Source organism: Eufriesea mexicana, unplaced genomic scaffold (genome assembly GCF_001483705.2).
Source record: "Eufriesea mexicana isolate 0111107269 unplaced genomic scaffold, ASM148370v2 scaffold124, whole genome shotgun sequence".
Lineage (NCBI taxonomy): Eukaryota > Metazoa > Arthropoda > Insecta > Hymenoptera > Apidae > Eufriesea > Eufriesea mexicana.
Genome location: NW_016908357.1, coordinates 3,436,050 through 3,453,623, shown reverse-complemented (window position 1 = coordinate 3,453,623; position 17,574 = coordinate 3,436,050). Strand labels below are relative to the sequence as shown.

Below are 17,574 nucleotides of genomic sequence, written 5' to 3'. Positions count from 1 at the left end.
CCCTGAACGATTTGTCATCGCGTGCCGAATCGTCTGTCCCATCTCCGGGTCCACTCGCGCCAAACCCTCGACCGAGCGTGTAGCGATTCTCGATGCACCGAAGGCATGGCTGGGAGCGTCTCTAAGTGCATCGAAATTTATGAACCGACGTCTCCGGTCCCCTCGCCGCGGGCGCTCCGATCCGGCCAACGATTAATGTTTCGTTCCACGGCGGAATTTCGCGTTGCAAGCGTGAAAAATGTTCCACCACCGCCCTATCCGCCATTCGTGAATCTTTCGAGGGATATAAACGAGCGACAAAGTGTATTACTCGTAAGGCCGTTTGCATATGGATGGCCTAATTGGTTTTGAACGGTGACTCGAAATTGCTCCGTTGCGTAGCGACGAGATCGTCGATTGGGACTTGGTGGTGCGGATGTAAGTACGATTCGAAAATCGAGACTCGCGCCAGCATGGGTCCCGGTGTTCCCGAATAATCGAGAATTTTTTGATTTCTCTAATTTTGGAATTTTCCAATTATTCGGATGTCGCAATCGTCTCGGGCTAAGTACGAATCTCGCGCGGCATCGACGCGTTCCATTGGCAGAATACCGATCACGACGGCACCGTGTCATTATCGCTATCCTTGCCGACAATTCAAAATTGCACGGAACGAACGCAATCGTCTGGCTGCGATCGTTCGTTTCTTTCGTACGACGTCAATATGCATAAAAGAGATTTAAAGGTGCCGTAAAATATCATTCGGCCGTTTCGAGGTTTCGTTCGAACGGCTCGGCTCACCTGGAAACCGGCTATCTCGGCGAACACGCGTCTCGGTGTCTTCTAATTACGCCGGAGATTCGTGAAGTCGATAAAGAATTCGAATGGGTGGAGCGTAGAACCATCCTCTTTTACCCTTCCTTGCCCTCTTCTTCCTTTTTCTTTCATTTCCTTTTTCCTCTTCTTTCTTTCTTTTCTTTAATCGACATCGCGCGATACATTCATCCTCGCCACGTACTCTCGTTTCATTCGTCGCGCTTTTCCAACGCGCGTGGGTGGCGAAACACGAGCACGGTGCGTGCGTTTTTTAACGCAACCACGATTATTATTACTACCGAGCCGGGCAAACGGCGATCAAGTTCTATTAATACGATGTCTACGAGAAACGGGTCGAAAGTGTCGGACGTTACGTTGAAGCCGTGGCATTCGTTTCCTGCTCCCCGTATCGCCTCGTGCAATGTTAACCCTCGCTTGCAGGGGTGTAACGTTTACCCTTTAACTGCGATACACCGTGTTTAATTCGACGCCGTAGGGGACAACAGCTGACCGAATTCGTACTCGAATCGAGAATTGAAATCCAGTAGTCGAAACTCCGTATAATCGACCAAAGTAGCGTTTCCGTTCCTAACGAAAAGATTTAACGAGCAATCTCGTCGATGGACTATTGACGAGAGGTAGCAGAGATAGCATGTCTACGTTTCGTCCCTCTTCGCTGTCTCGGCGATAGCGTATAGTGGAAAGTCACGAAAAAGGAGCAACTCGCGATCACAGTGACGGTGGTCGGGTCGATGGATAATTATCGATTATAATCGAGTTGGAAAAGGACGGGAAATTAACGATGCAAGAGCGAGGAGTTGGCTTAATCGTGGCACGGTGAAATGACCCACCTGTTCATCTGCCTCGGAGGATTAAAGGAGCTCGTTTAATTAAATACGCGAAATTAATTCCGCGCGAAGGACCGAGTGGGCAGCGTATCGTTGATTATCGTGGATGACTGTCGAAAAGCTGGCGCGGCGCGAGAGGCGAACGCGAGGACCAGTTTTCGTGAATTAACGAAGGCGCCGTTGATCAATTGCGAGGCAATCGGAACGCGATCGAGGATCAAGGACGACGATGACACGGCGCGCCGTGACGGAGGGAAAGGTCCGAGCGGATCGAGACAAATGATCCGTGGCCAAGCGAACCGGTTTCGAATCGATAAAAGTGACGAAGATGGTCGGGATTGAATTTGTATCGATAATCGACCGCCAGGTACAAGAGCAAATAATCATCGAGAATCCTTGCTCGCCGTTCCTTTATCACGGCTCATCCCTCGCGATAATCTTCTTTCCTGTCTTTCCGTATTTGCATATCGTCGTGTAACACACGATGCGAGAGACCTCTCGCGTTTTAGTTCCGTTTCGATAATTTACGCCGCCTCTCCCGCTGCAGATATCCTCCCGATGTTTCCTCCTCGCGTTTCTAACAGCTGCTAACGCTTTGAACTGCGATTCGGCCGTGTAATTAGAGGGAAAGAAGGTAATCACTTCGGAAGAAAGCCACGGACGTTCGTCCAATCTCGCCGGGCAGTCGAGCGTTTTTGGTTGCCGCCTGAAACGTTAATTGCCAATTCGGATGTAGGAATGTCAGTTTTTCTGCGGCTTCGGGAAGCAAACAAAATTCCTCAGACGTACGTGTCTACGCTTTACGTGAAGGAATAGATCCATTACGGTAGCACGGGTAAATATAACTATTGCGAGAGAGCCTGAATAAATCATGAGCGTGTTTATCGTCGCGAGTTTTCTATCCAGAGAGGAGTTTCGATAAACGTTCGATTCGATTCCATCCCATTCGGGATACGGATTCCCATCCGTTCGGAAAAATTCGCCAAGACGCGAATTGGACGGAAAATCGCGAGAGTCGCGAGAGTCGCGAGAGTCGCGAAAGATCGGCCATCTGGAGAAACATTCGATTCTCGACTGTTCGGCATTGGAGACGCGACGAAGCGTATACTCGGGAAAAATTCCATAGGAAATAAAGGAAATATTGAATTTTCGCGAGAAAGCATGGCGGAATACGGGAGAGATCTTATTTTTCGGCGGATCCGAGCGGAGGAAGATCGAAAGGGCGAAGAGGAGGCGGAGAGGATTGGGAATATCGCGCGCGAGAAATCGGTTATCACCGTGGGCTATGGGAGAGCGGCGTGGAAGGACGAGCCCGACGGTGGAAGAAAGACCAGGGAGAAAGAAGTTGGAGAACAAGGAGAAACGAAGCGTGGTCTTGGGGCGCCTTCGCCGGGGCACCGCGCAAGCGCATTCCGTATACCTAAACCTATACGTTCCGTGCGTGATCCGAAAGACACGAGCTCCATTCGAGTTCCGTCGGCTTTTGCCATCGAACGTGCCGCGTCCTTTCGCCGTTTCGTCGTTCAGCGTTCGTATCTCGCAGTTTCTCGTTGTCCGAGTCGACGATAGCATCGGGATACGAGCGAGGGGGAAGGAAAAAGTCGTAAAGTTGGTGGATCGAATGGAATAAAAAGAATGTCGTACAGATGCATCGGCGCAAGTATGCGCTTCCGGTTGAACGTTAAAGGAGCGATGATTCAATCGAGGGAAGAGCGCGATCGAAAATGACCGGACGATCGTTGATCCTCGTGTCGGACAGTGTTTGAGTGCGCTCGAAATTGATCGTCGGTCGGTTCTTTCGTGGTTGACAGCTGTCAACATGCTGTCCACCGTTCAGTGTCACGGCGACGTGCATCAGCGAAACTATCACGTCGTGTACACGGTGAGTTTTTGCATAGTTGGAGGTGAATTTCGCCGGTGAAGCGGCTAGAGAAAAGTTGATCGTGGCGGTGACAGGCGAACGATGGATAATTAACGATGCGTTCCCTCCGCGAGTTATCCGCGGAATGATGCGAGTGAAACGGATGTAACGTCGTTCTAAGAAATTCCTCTGTCGTGTAACAGGCTCGAAATAGAGATTACTTCAATAAACACGCGATGCTCGAACGAGTACTCCCAACGTCCGATCGCGCTTCGAATGCCATCGTAAAAATCGAGAAATTTCACTACGAATCTCTCTTTTCTCCTTTTTCCGCGGAAAAAGATCGCCTCTCACAGCGGTTCATCGGCATTTAATCATCGTTCGTTATACCCGCGCGAGTTTATCTTCGATTGTCGTATTAATAGAATCAATAGGGATAGCGGGATAGTATGGTGTCGCGAAGTCTCGGCTTTTATGTACGTAGAGCCCTAAAGCTGTCAGGCACTCGTTCGAATACTAGTCTCGGTACGCTTCTTCAAAACTTTATCCAGGCTTATATACGAATACGTAAACATTTATATCGACTAGGTTATAAAACCGTCGACATTATGAAATCATCGATTACTCGTCGAGTCATTTGCCTCTCGAGATACCGTACATATTTTAGGACGAACGATGATACATGCGAAATAACCAACGCGTACCGCGACCCATTGCCAATTTATTTTTATTCCGCCGTCCCAAAATTTACCACCTCGCTCTTCCATTATTCTTATTTTACACCTCGACAATCGCGGTCGACGTATTTTCGCGAATATTTCGCGCGCAGCGTTTACCATAAATTCGTGCGGCATATCGGGAAAAATAATAACAACGTTGCCACGAAACGCACTTCCTTCGGCGATTCGCGAACACGTATCGAACGCGATATGTATCGCGACCTCCTGGCGCCTTGCGTCATTTGTCTATTCTCGGTTCGACTTTATCACCGTTGAACGCGTTTGCCCGTCTGTCGCGGAATTTTCAAGCCTCCTCGGGTTTTCGCGCAGCAGAGGGAAAGCCATGGGAAACGTCCGTGTCGCTCGGCGATTAGATACCATAAACGAGTGTGCCGACCGTCTTTCCGCCAGTGTTTCGCAGTCGAACGTGCCCCGTGTCCGTGAACGCGAGCGCATATTAAATTCTCCCGTGTCTCGAATCCCGAGAAAGTCAGTTTCGAAAGTTCCTTACTCCCAGGGCGGGAAACTCGCGAAAAGGTAGCCGTTTCTGCCCACTTTTCGCGGGGAGAAATTACGACTTTTAACTCGCCCTCGTATCCTCTAGAAAATTCGCATCCTCCAACCAGCGGGAAACTTTCGACGCTCGCGATTCGCGCGGAACTCGAACTTCTCGCTCGATCCGAAGAAACGCGAGTTTCCGGCAAACAGCCGAGCTTTGGTCTTCTCTAGCCGGTGGCCGCGTAGCTGTGACGTGGAAAAGGAGCCGACTAACAATTAACCAGAGGAAGAGGAACGTGTCGACGCAAAGATAGTTACAAGTTCTGGAACAAATTAAGCGACCGGTGCTTGCCGGCCGGCCGAGGCGAAACTCGCCACGGAAACCGCATTACGGAAAGTAAATTATAACTTGCCGCTCGGTTAAATTGAATTACGAGGGGCCGCCCGTGATTCGAGTAGCGGTTAAACATTCTATAATTCAGAATATAGCGTGCATTAGCGGGCATTAAGCTTAATCGAGGCACGCCGGTACATACTCGCGATGGCGGCCGGTGGTGCAGGTCTCGGGACGAAAAAGAGCGGGCAGCGAGAAAAGGGCGAACGGGATCGGTCGAGCCACACCTCTCGATCGATTAATCCACGCTTCGATTTATCGCGTCTGTCCAGTCGTCGATTTTCTGGCTCTACTCGCGTCGATTCGCGTTCAATCGCCGCTGTTTCCCCACCGTTTCTCCATCTTTCCTTCGCCGTTTTTCCATTGTTTCTCGATCGTTTCTCCACGCGTATCCGAGTCGCGCCCCGCGTGAAACCGCCGCGAGGGAAACGCGAGAATCAGGAAGCACCGTCGTCGGCCGCTTTTGCAAAGCGTGAACGGAGGCGAAAGAGTGCGGCGTCGAGTGACTCTTTCGCGGAAGTACACATGTATCATGTGAGCGCGTAATACGAGACCGGGGCGTGCGAGTCCGCTGGAAGGACGGAATGCGATGGAAACGATCTTTCACACCCGCCTACTCGGGGTAGATTTGCCCGATAACGAGGGAACGATGATTTTATCGATGGTATAATTGATTAGATAAGCCGGTGTTGGCTAGGGTATTATCGTTTCATTAACGTTAGATAGCGATTGGAACGCCGAGTTGCCTAGGATACACGCGATTCCCATGCTCGCTCCAAAGTCGTAAATTCGCGCCAACGCGAAGAGATGGATCGAGAGAGAATACACACTAGTCTTCTCTATTCGTGGTGTATCGGAGGCGCGTGCCTGTCCTCTTTATTTTCGTTCCTCGAGTCTATCTACGGGCAACGGAACGTTTGGTCCGCGTCTGTCATCGGTGGCACACTCGAGAGGAAGAGGTCGGCTCCGAGTGCCATAGGTTCGAGACCCTGTTCGGAATACGAAGTTGCCTAGCCGTGGAAACGGCGTAGGAGAGGCAGACGCGAGAGCCGCTCGGAATCGCGGAGGCGTTTATTTACGACGGAGAACGAGGAGTTGTCGCTAGGCCGCTAATCGATGGTCCCCATGGTGGACGAAAAGGAAGACGCGGAGGCAAGTCGGCTCTCGCGATTTGCCTCCGTTTGTTCGGCGAGTCGTGTATGAGCCTAATGTCGTGGTCGATTACCACGCTATAACAGACGGAATCGAAGAGCACCAGGCGAGAAAACCAGTTTAGCACGTGTATGGTCTTGTACGCGAGGTACCAGTTCGTTGAGTCCTCAAGTTCATCGACTTGACGCGACGTATCTGGTTCCCAATGCATGCACGCGATACGCGCAATTTTATTGCACCTATTTGCGCTCGAAACTTGATTCAATAACGTCGGGATCCTTCCTTCCATTCGATCCTTTTCGTACACCCGTCCCGGTCTACGTGCTCGTATCTCCTCGGAAAGAAATTTATCAAGGTGCCTCGTTTATATCGATTCGCGCGAGCTTCCACTTCGGATACGAGTCGCGCGTGTTACGACGCACGGCGAACTTTTCATTGAAACTGCCAACTCACACGAGCTTTGTATATCGGGAAGTTGATAACGGTGTTATTCAAAGAGGAGGAACGCTCCGTCGACGTCTCGCCCGTCGATTTTTCTTCCCCGGTTCGATCCTCCGTGTAGCTGTCCGCGGCTCCGCACCGTTTATCATTCGTTAGTCTCTCGTATTACGAGCGAAGTAAGTGCAAGATATTACAATATATATTCCGTGCTTACCGTTCGTCGTTACGTCCGTTATTCTTCTTATTACTTTTACCACATTTTTCCCCCTAAACTTCGTTTTCTTTTTCTCTTTTCGTGTTTTTCAATCTTCGGAAGACGAGTTCCGATACTCGAGGTTTATTAGGTGTTCCAGTTGTACCGGCGAAGTAGGCGAGCCATGTCATTTCAGCAGATCGCGACAAGCCGCGCGGCAAGCAATTTCCATGATTCCTCGTATGCACATGTCGCGCACCACGCTGCAACGCGGTTCGTTTTGGCCTGTGTGCGAGCACCAGATGCCGTACTAATTCGTACAATCTAATCCTGGATTTTTAATCATTCCCGGGGTACGTTTCCGCGCTCGGCTGGCAGCGACATCGCGAACCCCGAGCCGCGAATAAACCAGCGTAGCGACTATTGTTGACACGGTTGCAGTGGCAAATTTGATAAGTCACCGTCGAAACACGGTCGTTTACCATCGTCGCGAATGGCTGATTTATCGCCACGCTTCGGCTCGAAAAGCTAGTCAATCACGGGGCGTTAGAGGCGTCGGCCGTAGGCATTTCTGTTGGCTGACGTCAATCCGTCATATAAATATCACTTAAAAAAATTACTTCGACGCACTCACTAGTCTATCGAGCAAACACGGTTCTCAATGGAGGCCTTGAACTTTGTAATGGTAACTGCAGAGATAATCGCGTCCCGCAGAAGCGTGTAGCGAGTGCCAGTTTAACGATCAAAAAATCACCGTGCATTATGCAAAATCGATCATAAGCTCGTCAGGCGGTGTATAAATTATTCCGATGTAATTCCGTGAAATTCCACCAAGTTACGCGCGTCGAATCGATCGCGGATCAAATTCGAGACGAGGTCGAGCGAGTCGCGATCCACGTGGAACAGCGTTCCGAAAAGAATTTCCACTGCGGGGCTTAATAAAGAAGTTTCGTCTTATTCCGACCTTTTCTCCATCGCGATCGCGCAAAAAGGGGGGTCTCTGCGTCGCAACGCGTAGCTAGGAAGGAAATTTCGATATCTGGCGAGGGTCCAGAAGTCGAATGGTAACTGGTGGCATCGCTAGCGATTCGGTCACGGGCTTCGGAGTTGGTTACCTATGAACTTTTCGCCGAGTCCCGTTGCTCCTGTCCAGTTTCGACGCCTAATCTAATCTCGGATCTGGAAAATCATTTATTCGGAAAGGTCTTCCACCGGTTGGTTTCACTTCTCGGTGGTTCCAGTTTCTCCGGGGAAACTGTCCTCTCCTCGCGACTCTCGCTTCGACACCGTTTTAATCCGACCCGCAGACAAGAGCGATTAGCGTTCGTTTGTACACCGACGAAACGAAAAGTGGAATTAGAGGGTAATTGGGGAGAATGTCCGGAGGAGCATAGATGGTTTCAATGAAGACGAGTCGGAGGTTTTAATGGAACAAGTCAACCGTGTACATCGTTCGAAACAATTAAGAGATCGCGTTTCTAAGCAATTCTGGAAAACGGAACGGGTCGCTGTACGTGTCTGCTGTGTTAAAAAATTGCTCGTTCGAGGCAAGCGATTTCTGTCCGCGGAAAATATCCAATTTCTGGCAAACGAGTTTATCGCGTAGCTAGCTTCCAATTTACGAGCACCGGTATAAAGATCAAACGAGAACTTTTTCCTTCTCTCTCTCTCTCTCTCTCTCTCTCTCTCCCCCTCTCTCTGTCAACCGGTCGAAGGACAGACGAATAAAGTAATTTGTCACGCGTTCATAAATTTCTAAGACGATGATCGCGTCCGCTGCGAAGATGGAGAAGAGGGTAGAACCGGCTGGTTCGCGCGAGGGATCACGGGTCAAAGATAAAGCGGAGCTTCTCAGATAAAACGCGTGCTTCCTTCGCGCTCTATACGATCTCTATCGGGTATTATATTGCGCTTACGATCATCGTAGGTTTACGTAAACGCACGGCGGACGCGCGACAGGGGTGAAAGAGGAAAAAGGAGGAAAAAGGAGGAAAAAGAAATCCGCTTTCTTCTTCGCTCGTTTGGCATGCGTGAATCGCAGCGTACGCAAATGGATATTTATAACGATGAACGAGAAGGTTGTCACTTCCCGTGAGGTCATAGGAGAACTCGTCACCAGCGTTCTCCGGAGGAAAAAGTATTTGCTCGTTCGCGTAAAAAGTAGACGTTGCGTAAGCATCGGTCATTAGGTGGTCGAGCGAGCACGTATGAGCCTCTCGTACTTGCTCGTAGCTCAAAGCTTCCTGTCGCGATTCAAGGATGCGGCCAATGCCGAAGCTATTGTTACCTCTTTGCATTCGCGGCAAGTTTCGAATAACCGTGGACCCCAACGAGAATCGCTCGTTCCCTTGCCGATCCCGATTTTCCTTTTCGACGGTTCCTCTCGCGTTTTCGAATTTAAAAATTCGCCAATTTTCAGATTCTCGGATCCGAAATTGGAATTTACGAGTAGCTTCGGGTCACTAGGAGACAGCGAGGATTTCGCGCGAGTTCGACGATCTTGGAATATTCGAAAGACCGGTCGGTTTTCCATCCTACCATTTCGCAATTTATCCATTAATGTAACGCGACGTGACTCCGATCGTCAATGTTATTTCGTCTCTTTCCCCATAGCACGGTCACGATTGTGTCGAAGCGAGCGCTGATTCCTCCGCAGCTGTGCTCTCGTTGACTGTTCGACGTGATTCTCAATCGTAATGCGCGGTTTGTTGCAGGGCATAAGTCAATTAAGCCGGTATTAGCCAATCGGGTGTCTTTCTACCGAAGCAGCTTGCCATGTCGTTGATTATTTCGTTCGTTACGTTGCACGCGATACAGCCGAGCAATATCGCATCTATATTTAACGCATTCCTCTAATCGTATTTCCGATATCACGCCACGCAACGTTCCACGATAGCCGACCATGTTTTTACTCCTCTTCCACGGCTCGTCGTTCATTTCCGAACCGCTTTCTACCCACTCGTTAATTAGCCATCGAATACAATAAGCGAATACTGTTACTCCGGCATGTTCCGAAGGATCCTGCGCTACTCGTTTCTTTTTAAATGGCACACCTGTAACACACGGTGTCACACGTGACTAAAATTATATTCCATTCGTTGACGTGGCTAATTAGCATCGAGGAAGGTTAAACGTCGCCGGGAATGAAACGACCGCGGACGCTCGAATTTAATATGCGAATTCGCTGCGGCGAATTTGCATTTCTTTAAGTTTCGTCCGTTTCCAAACCGGCGATCGGGAACAGAAGCGAGATTTCGATTCGAAACTCGAGCCGCCAGCTAAGCAATTCGACCGGCGATGACGCGCGCCGTATTACCCATTCTTCGTATTAAAATGTCATTTCCGTTCGAGCTTTACAGCTGTCTCGTGGAAAAACTCCCCATGCACGTCGGCTTTTCTCCTTACGAATTTCTTACGAATTTTCCCTCGATTTCTCGCCTTCCCTCGGAAATCCCTTCTCGCGGGTACAAAAGAAACGCAGCGCGAGAGCCGAAGCAGGGAAAAATACCGCTCTTAATTTATTTTCCTCGAATCGAAACGCGTTTCTTTCCCGGGAATTCAACTTTGATCTTTCCTTAAACACCTTTCGCTCGAGGGAAACGAAAAGCGTAAGCCGCTGCTAATATTTTCGCGCGATGCACACTCGCGATACTCGAGATTTTTCTCCGACGCGTAACGCATACCTGCTTCTGCGAATTTGGACGTAAAATTGCTCGGATGACTTATCGACCAGCTCTCAGAGGCTTACGGGAACACGATAACATAGCCACGCGAGCTTATAATACAGCGAAAGATAAAAATCGCGTTTATTTAACCCCTGGCTGGGTATTTTCGTGGCTACCGCTTAAATTATCGATACCGTGAATCTGAATTACCACGTCTCGCATCTTTATTCCCGCCGCTCTCTGGACAAGGACACCCATCTGTTTATCCAGCCATCTAGTCCTGGTAAAACGTGTTCTACCCGCGTAAGCCTATGGGCTAGTTAAAGTGATTTATCGTCCCGTAAAATATTCTTCTTGTCCGCTGTGTTCCAGCAGAAACAGACAGTGGCCAATTTAATTTCAATTCTCGCGCTAAATGTCTCGCGGTGGCGAAGAAAAATCGCGCCATTGTTCGGTTCGAAGTGTCGGTTAAAAAATCTAAAACGCCGTTTAGTCGACGTCGGGGCGAGAAATATTGGACTCGAACGTAGAATTTAGTTGCTATTTATCGACGCTTTATCGTTGCATGAAATATTAGGAGTCGTTACACGGCAGGTCATTTCATTTTTACGATTCCTCTGAAATCTAGAAGGCCATGGAATTTTAATCGTCCTCGCTGGATTTAAAACCGTTATCGATCTGTCTCGAATCGAGTACTCGCTCCGTAAAACGTATACCCGGTCTCGTTAATTCGCCCCGAATAATTCGGAAATAGATCTCGCGGAAATAGGTGGATATTGAATTTTTAATGGGAAATCGTTTCAGAAACGCGGTGAGAAATTTGGTGGAATCATATTTTGCCCCTCGAATCGATACCCAAGCGTGTCAGACTATTTCCACGTCCGTTTCCGAATGAGAATTTGCATATCTTCGAAGCTGTCAAACGGGGTTCTTCGAAACGATCCCGCGAAAAACGAACACTGCCCCACCACTCGACCTCTATCACCACCTTCATTTATCCTTTGACAAGCGCGAAATAGAGAACCGATAATCCAGAGTGAGAGAGAGAGCAGAGGCGTAGGAAGGTCGAGTGGAGGGAGCGTGGGATCGCGAAGAAGGCATCGAATTTCACGGGTATGCGACAATTTCGCCGGGTAATTATATTTACAGGGAGTGGCACTCGACCTGGCCGATCTCTCCGCGTCCCTTTTTCCCTGTGCCGCGCACGGGAACTCGCGCGATCCTGTAGAATCCGCGGCGCAGGACCAGGCCTGCGTGCAAACTCGCGACGCTGGTTATCGTTTCCATGGTTACGTGTCGCTTTCCGCCGTCCCCTCAACCCCTCCCGATCCCCGTGGACGTTCTCTGGAGCCGAGATGCAGGGTTTCATCCCTCTGTTCGGCCGCAGCGCCGGGGCGGCTCCCGTGCGGCGCAGACGTTCGTGCCGGTTGACCCAGGTCGCGTGATCCTCGTACGTCTCCGACCAGTATTTCGTCAATTTTTCACTCGCTACGCCACTGACGTCCCTTCCGGTGCTCCACCAAGGGACAGGAAGCGAGAGAGGAAGAGATCGCGACTGGTTTCGCGAAGATTTCTCGCGTTGGGACTGCGTGACGAAAATAGAAGACATCGGAGGGATTAGTCGGGGCGAGGGTGGCTCGCAGATACGGTGACCTTGAGCGGCAGACAGGTGTGGACGAGGCTGTGCGCGGCGATTCGTGGTTGTTCCGTCGTAATTGGTTCACGGTGTTTCTCGATGTCGTATCGAACGGATCGATGGATCGCGTGACAGGATCGACGCCTCGTTCGATAGCCGAGGGCGTACCATGCGTGCTGGCAGCTCGAGGAGGAGAAAGAAACGGAGAGGGCGGAGATCGAGTCGGTAAAGAGCGTTCAATTAGCACGAGCAAGAAGTTCCTACGTAGATACATAGCGCGCGAGGCCTGAAAAGCGTAATCGCTTGTTCGCCCCTGCAGCAGAGGAAAGGAGGAGGCGCGATGGAAACGCGGGCGAAACGCGCACGACAGGCAACGAGAGATTAACGGCGAGATTTTCGTCGATGGAATCATCGTCGTGGTCGGCGAGCCTCGTCGCGGTTTTTCGCTGAAAACACGAAGAAGGGGAAGGGAAAAGGCGGTGCCCGATGTTGCGGAACAATTCGTAACGAGCACGCCTGTCACGGCGCCGACGTACAATCGACACGTGGCTCGTCATACACCCGACCTTTTTTAACGTTCTCAACGATCGCGGGCTACCAGGTCCAGACTAACGTTTCATTCATGGATTACGTAACTCGAGAGGAAACCAGGAAGAATCCTTGATTACCGTCTAGCCGGTTGGCAAAACTCGGAAGATCCGACGTTGGCAGTTTGACGTCCCTCGAGGCAGGAGGACGCACTAAACTATCGCGTAACAGAGAAGACGAGGGTTCGGTCTATCCTCCGCTTCACGGGTGTTTTATCCAAAGAACCATGACAAACTCGAACAGTAGCTCGCTGTCGCGCGCTTGGCTTCGAGCAAATTGCTGCCGCTGCGGTGACACGCGCCAGGACACCGTGAACAATAACCTGAAGCAGGAGACGCCACTGCGGGAAGAGACGGAGACCCTTTTGCACCGTATCGCGTTCACGGTTTGGCACACTGCCCTCCATATAGAGAGCGAGGTGCGTGGGTGGTCGGTTGGCGCGTTCACGCACCGGCCAACGAGCGGAGAAAAATGATATAAAATCAGGGAATTACGCATGGTCGATCGCGCTCGATTTTGGAAAATTTAATCGGTCGATCGGATCGCGACCCCGCAGGGGTAGTCGCGGCGCGGAAATTTGTTTTCACAGGCCACCGGGGATTTACGCGAATCGAAGCAATGCGAATCGATGATGTTTATTATCGAACGCGTAGCGCGGCATCGGCGCGAATTTACGCAACAGCTGTTTTCCGGCGAACAATGGAAATAATTTACGTTCCGTATTTGTTATCGTTACTCGTCGCGACGGGGGTATAACCCATTTCCCCTCGCGACGCCCTTAATGTGCACGCGCTGAAATACCTGCTGGTTTCCTCTATCCTTTTTCTTTCCCCCCCCCCCCCCCCCCCCCCTCTCTCTCTCTCTCTCTCTCTCTCTCTCTTTCTACCTTTTTTCTATTCCTCCGTTTCGCGAAATATCGTGGGTGCACCCGAGACCCGTGTAACTCAGCAGGATTTTTTTCTCTTCTGTTGCAGCATAATGGGGGTTACGAGGCGCAGCCGAAGAACGTTAACACCATTGCGAGGAGCAAGCAGCAACAACAGGTAAAAAAAAAAAATAAAAATGGGGGAAAAGGAAAAGAAATCTCTGCCGACTCTTTGTTAGCTCACCCGTAATTCGTTCCTCTCGCAGCTGCAACGCGGTTTCGCTATAAATCATCTCGATCCATAGATCTTTAGGCAGAACGAATTTACATTTTTGTCTCTGGCGAAAATTGCACTCGTGCCTCGTCCCCCCGGGACGGACGCTCATAAATTATTCATCGGTATCTCAGTTACTAGGTCTGCTAATGAACCGATTCTAAATTTGCCCCGGTAAAACGCGTCTTCGCGCGACTCGCTCGCGTCCGTAAATTGCCCGTTGCGATTCGTCGCGATCACGGGGCCCGTTCTCGGAGATGGAAAAGAAGGGAAAATACGCACGGCGTAACGATCGTTACGGTAAGTGCACCGCCACGTTGCTCGTGGCTTATCGTGCACCGATAAGGAGTCGCGATTTGCGCCGTTCGCGGAATTAAGGCCTCTCTAAATATTTAATATTAAAACAGGCCGACCGTGATATGTACGAGGAAGTAGCGTCTGATTGGTCGAGGCAGCGCGAGAGTCGATTGCATCAGGCGTGCCTTTAGTTATTCCGCGGGAAAACACGCTCCGAGCCCTATTTACATTCGAAACGGCGCTCGTCGTCTACGGCGAACAACCTCCTCTTTCGCGTACACGTGTACCTGACACCGCGATTCAACGTTTCGCCAACGATCGCTATGCAAAATTGCACGCCGGGCCGGATCGCCTTCGAAATTACCTCCGAGACGTACATACCAAACGATCTCCATCGAGTCACCTGCGTAATCTTTCGCGGAACCGGAGAATTTTCACGACCTTGTTGCGTCTCGTCCGTCTTCCGTTTGATCGCCGGCGGAAGGGGGACGAATGGGCGTGGAATGGAAAATATTCCGCGGGAGAAATCGAGTTTCACCGATGTCGTTTATCGGGATTCGATAGATTCGACGACGGCCGGCGAAACAACGTTATGAACGGCGGGGGGATCGCGATCGTACGAAGCTTTTACCTCGTATCGCGAAATTCTCGTTGTTGCTGTCGCGTCGGTAAAGGAATCGCGATTTTTCCTTAATTCCTCGGATCACTTTTCTACTCGTAACGGAGACGTTATTATCGAGCGAGGCTTTTAAGATACCGATCTCGAAACGCCTCGCGGAGGGTTGCGCGTGTAACGCCAGGGGGTGGATGAAGAACGGATCCCGGAGGTAGCTCGGAGGGTACATTTACGCTTTATTAGGGGTTTTTTCTTGAGTCGTAGCGGCGGGTAGGCCAGCAGCTAGGCGTCTTTTACGCGTTAACGTCGACACCGGAGAAAATTATTCGGTAAAATGGCAGTAAGCTAGCGCACCGTATGAACGGCGCGGGTATCAACCGATGTTCCAGCGAGATAATCCAAGTATATTGACGTCGGCCGTGTAATGTATTCGCGAAACCCTTACCCACGCTTATGCCGCGGCCATTCTCGCGAAAATATACGTTTGGAGGAGCGTCGAATGCGAAACACGGCACGATGCGAGAGAATTCTGACAATTGCTCGTAACTGGTCATTACCGATTGTCGCGAGAAACCGTTCTTCGGTGGTAAACGTAGCTAACGGCGTGGAAACTTATTGCCGGAGAGGTCTATCGATATTCGCGGCCGTTCTCGACGTCCACGCGTGGCATTTCACCCTCTTCCTGGCAATTTTTCTCCCTCGATTTTTCTCCCGGTACACGATCCGCTCCGCGACCGGCGTGTGCGCGAAATAACGGAGAAACTCGTGGAACACGGACGCGTGTGGACGTAGGAATAATCTCGAATTCTCATTTGGACCGCATTCTCCACGGATCTTTCGCGGAACATTCCGCTATCGATCGGATCTCGGCGCTGGCCGTTGGTTAGCCGAGTGCACGCCGAGGCGGAAAGAAGTCGATAACGATAAAGCCCACTCTCGCTTGGCACTCTACTCGCAATTAGAAATTAGCCGCCGGCAATTACGCGGATTAACGATAATTGACATTACCGGCGCTACGTTCCCTTCACGCCCCCGAATAATTGCTTCCTACCAATGTCGCAGCCTACGGTCATATCCCTTCTACGTTACACGCGCTCTGCCGGCGGGACGAAGAATCCGAAGGTAAACGGAAATCGATGGAAAAATTATATTCCCGTCTGGCGGACCATCCCTTCCGTCTCGTTTCTCAACCATCTCGGCACGGAATCGAAACAGGCTAATTCGAATTTAACGTCAGCGTTCCGAGTTACCATCTCGTGGACCATTAACGAGAGAACCCGGTTAAACGTTCGAAACGATCGAATTTCCTCCGAGGGCGGAAAAAAAGGGTGATAGAGAAAAAAGGAAAAAAGGAAAAAAGAGAGAAGAGATTTCCTTCGAGAATTCGTCGTCGCGTACGAACACGTCGGAGTACCCGCGTCCCATTCGGTGGTCGTAACACCTGCGTAACACCGGTTCGATTTCCATTCATCCCCCACGAATTCCGTCGCGATTTCCGCCCACGCGACGCCGGTATTGAATTGAAATTTTAACGATCCCGCGACGAGAGGGCGGGAGGGTGGGCGAAAGGGGAAAATAAAACAGCCGCGGAAGCGAACTGACCGAGGCGGGCGGAGGCGCGGGAGGAAGCCGGGTGCCCGCCTCTCTAAAAATACGTTTATGGGATCGTAACGCGGCTCGCCGCTTCTCTCGCGGGCTGCAGTCAGCTTCGCTTCGCGCATACGTCGCGGTCTGCTACGACCATAAATCCCTCCCACCGTTAGGTCTCACGTGTGAAATTGCCATTACGCTGGCACGGTCCTACCGCAGCTGTCGTTCCTTGGAAGCTCGGCCTACCCGGCACGCCGCGTGTCCTTCGTATTTCTCACGCTTGCTTAGGATTCGAGGATCGACGGGGGGCCTTTCGTATCCGGCCGCTATTGCCACCATCCTTCTAACCGAGAAGAAGCCGCCATATAGGGACGGGGGGGGGGGGGGCTATGGGGGTACATTGGCGCGATTTGTCAGGCGTCACGCGCGAATAAGTCGTAATATCGTCTGACGCAGGGCTGATTTTTCATCCGGGGACGGGCTACTCTGTCGGCACGACGCGGCTGTTTCTCCGCGATAGCGTTTACGGGATCGTGTGCTCGAGCAGCGGTACCCTTTCTGCGTTCCGCTGAATTATTCCGCGGTACGACGAGGAAAACGAACGTTTCGGAGATAGGAAGCGACTGGTGGAGGGTCGTGGACGTCGAGCCTCGGAGATAGCTTTGTGACTGGCTTTCGAGGCTATTCCGACGATAACTCGCGCGATAAACATACGGAATTCCGTGGACGATCCATCGCGCGAGGGAGAAATAACGGTGGACGCGCGGTGGCGTGGTGGTGTGGAGGCTTTCTCGAAATTGCCAGAGAATATTTCCACGTCGAGAAACTCGTTCGATCGTTGCCCAACTGGAATTACACCCGAGACTGCTGCTTACGAAGACGCGGGGCGCGATTCGCGAACAAGGAACTTATTCATATTTCTCCGCCGACACGATTTTTCCGCGTCGCCCTTGAAGTCGAGTTACTCAAACCACTCGCCTCGCTTTATCGCGTTCTCCGCGCAGAATGCACACGGGACTCGCTAATGCGTCTCGCGTCTAATGACGAGCGTGACTTTGACTGAAGTCACGCTACCTGGACGAATTCGTTACATCATACGTGCACGCCGGGAGAGAGAAATCGTTGCATAGCCGGATACAAGG

General features: G+C 51.0%; 1 protein-coding gene across 11 annotated transcripts in view; it reads left to right on the top strand.

Annotated features, from left to right (window-relative positions):
- by (focal adhesion protein tensin) overlaps positions 1-17,574 on the top strand; it is a 138,987-nt gene that overhangs the window by 86,786 nt on the left and 34,627 nt on the right. For 10 of the 11 annotated variants that reach the window (XM_017911242.1, XM_017911239.1, XM_017911248.1 and 7 more), the window contains one exon: positions 13,765-13,833. In XM_017911242.1, the coding sequence (XP_017766731.1) occupies positions 13,765-13,833 (69 nt within the window). Of the gene's footprint in view, positions 1-3,123; positions 3,526-13,764; positions 13,834-17,574 lie in introns of those variants that run through there. The other variant, XM_017911246.1, reaches the window with a different exon arrangement.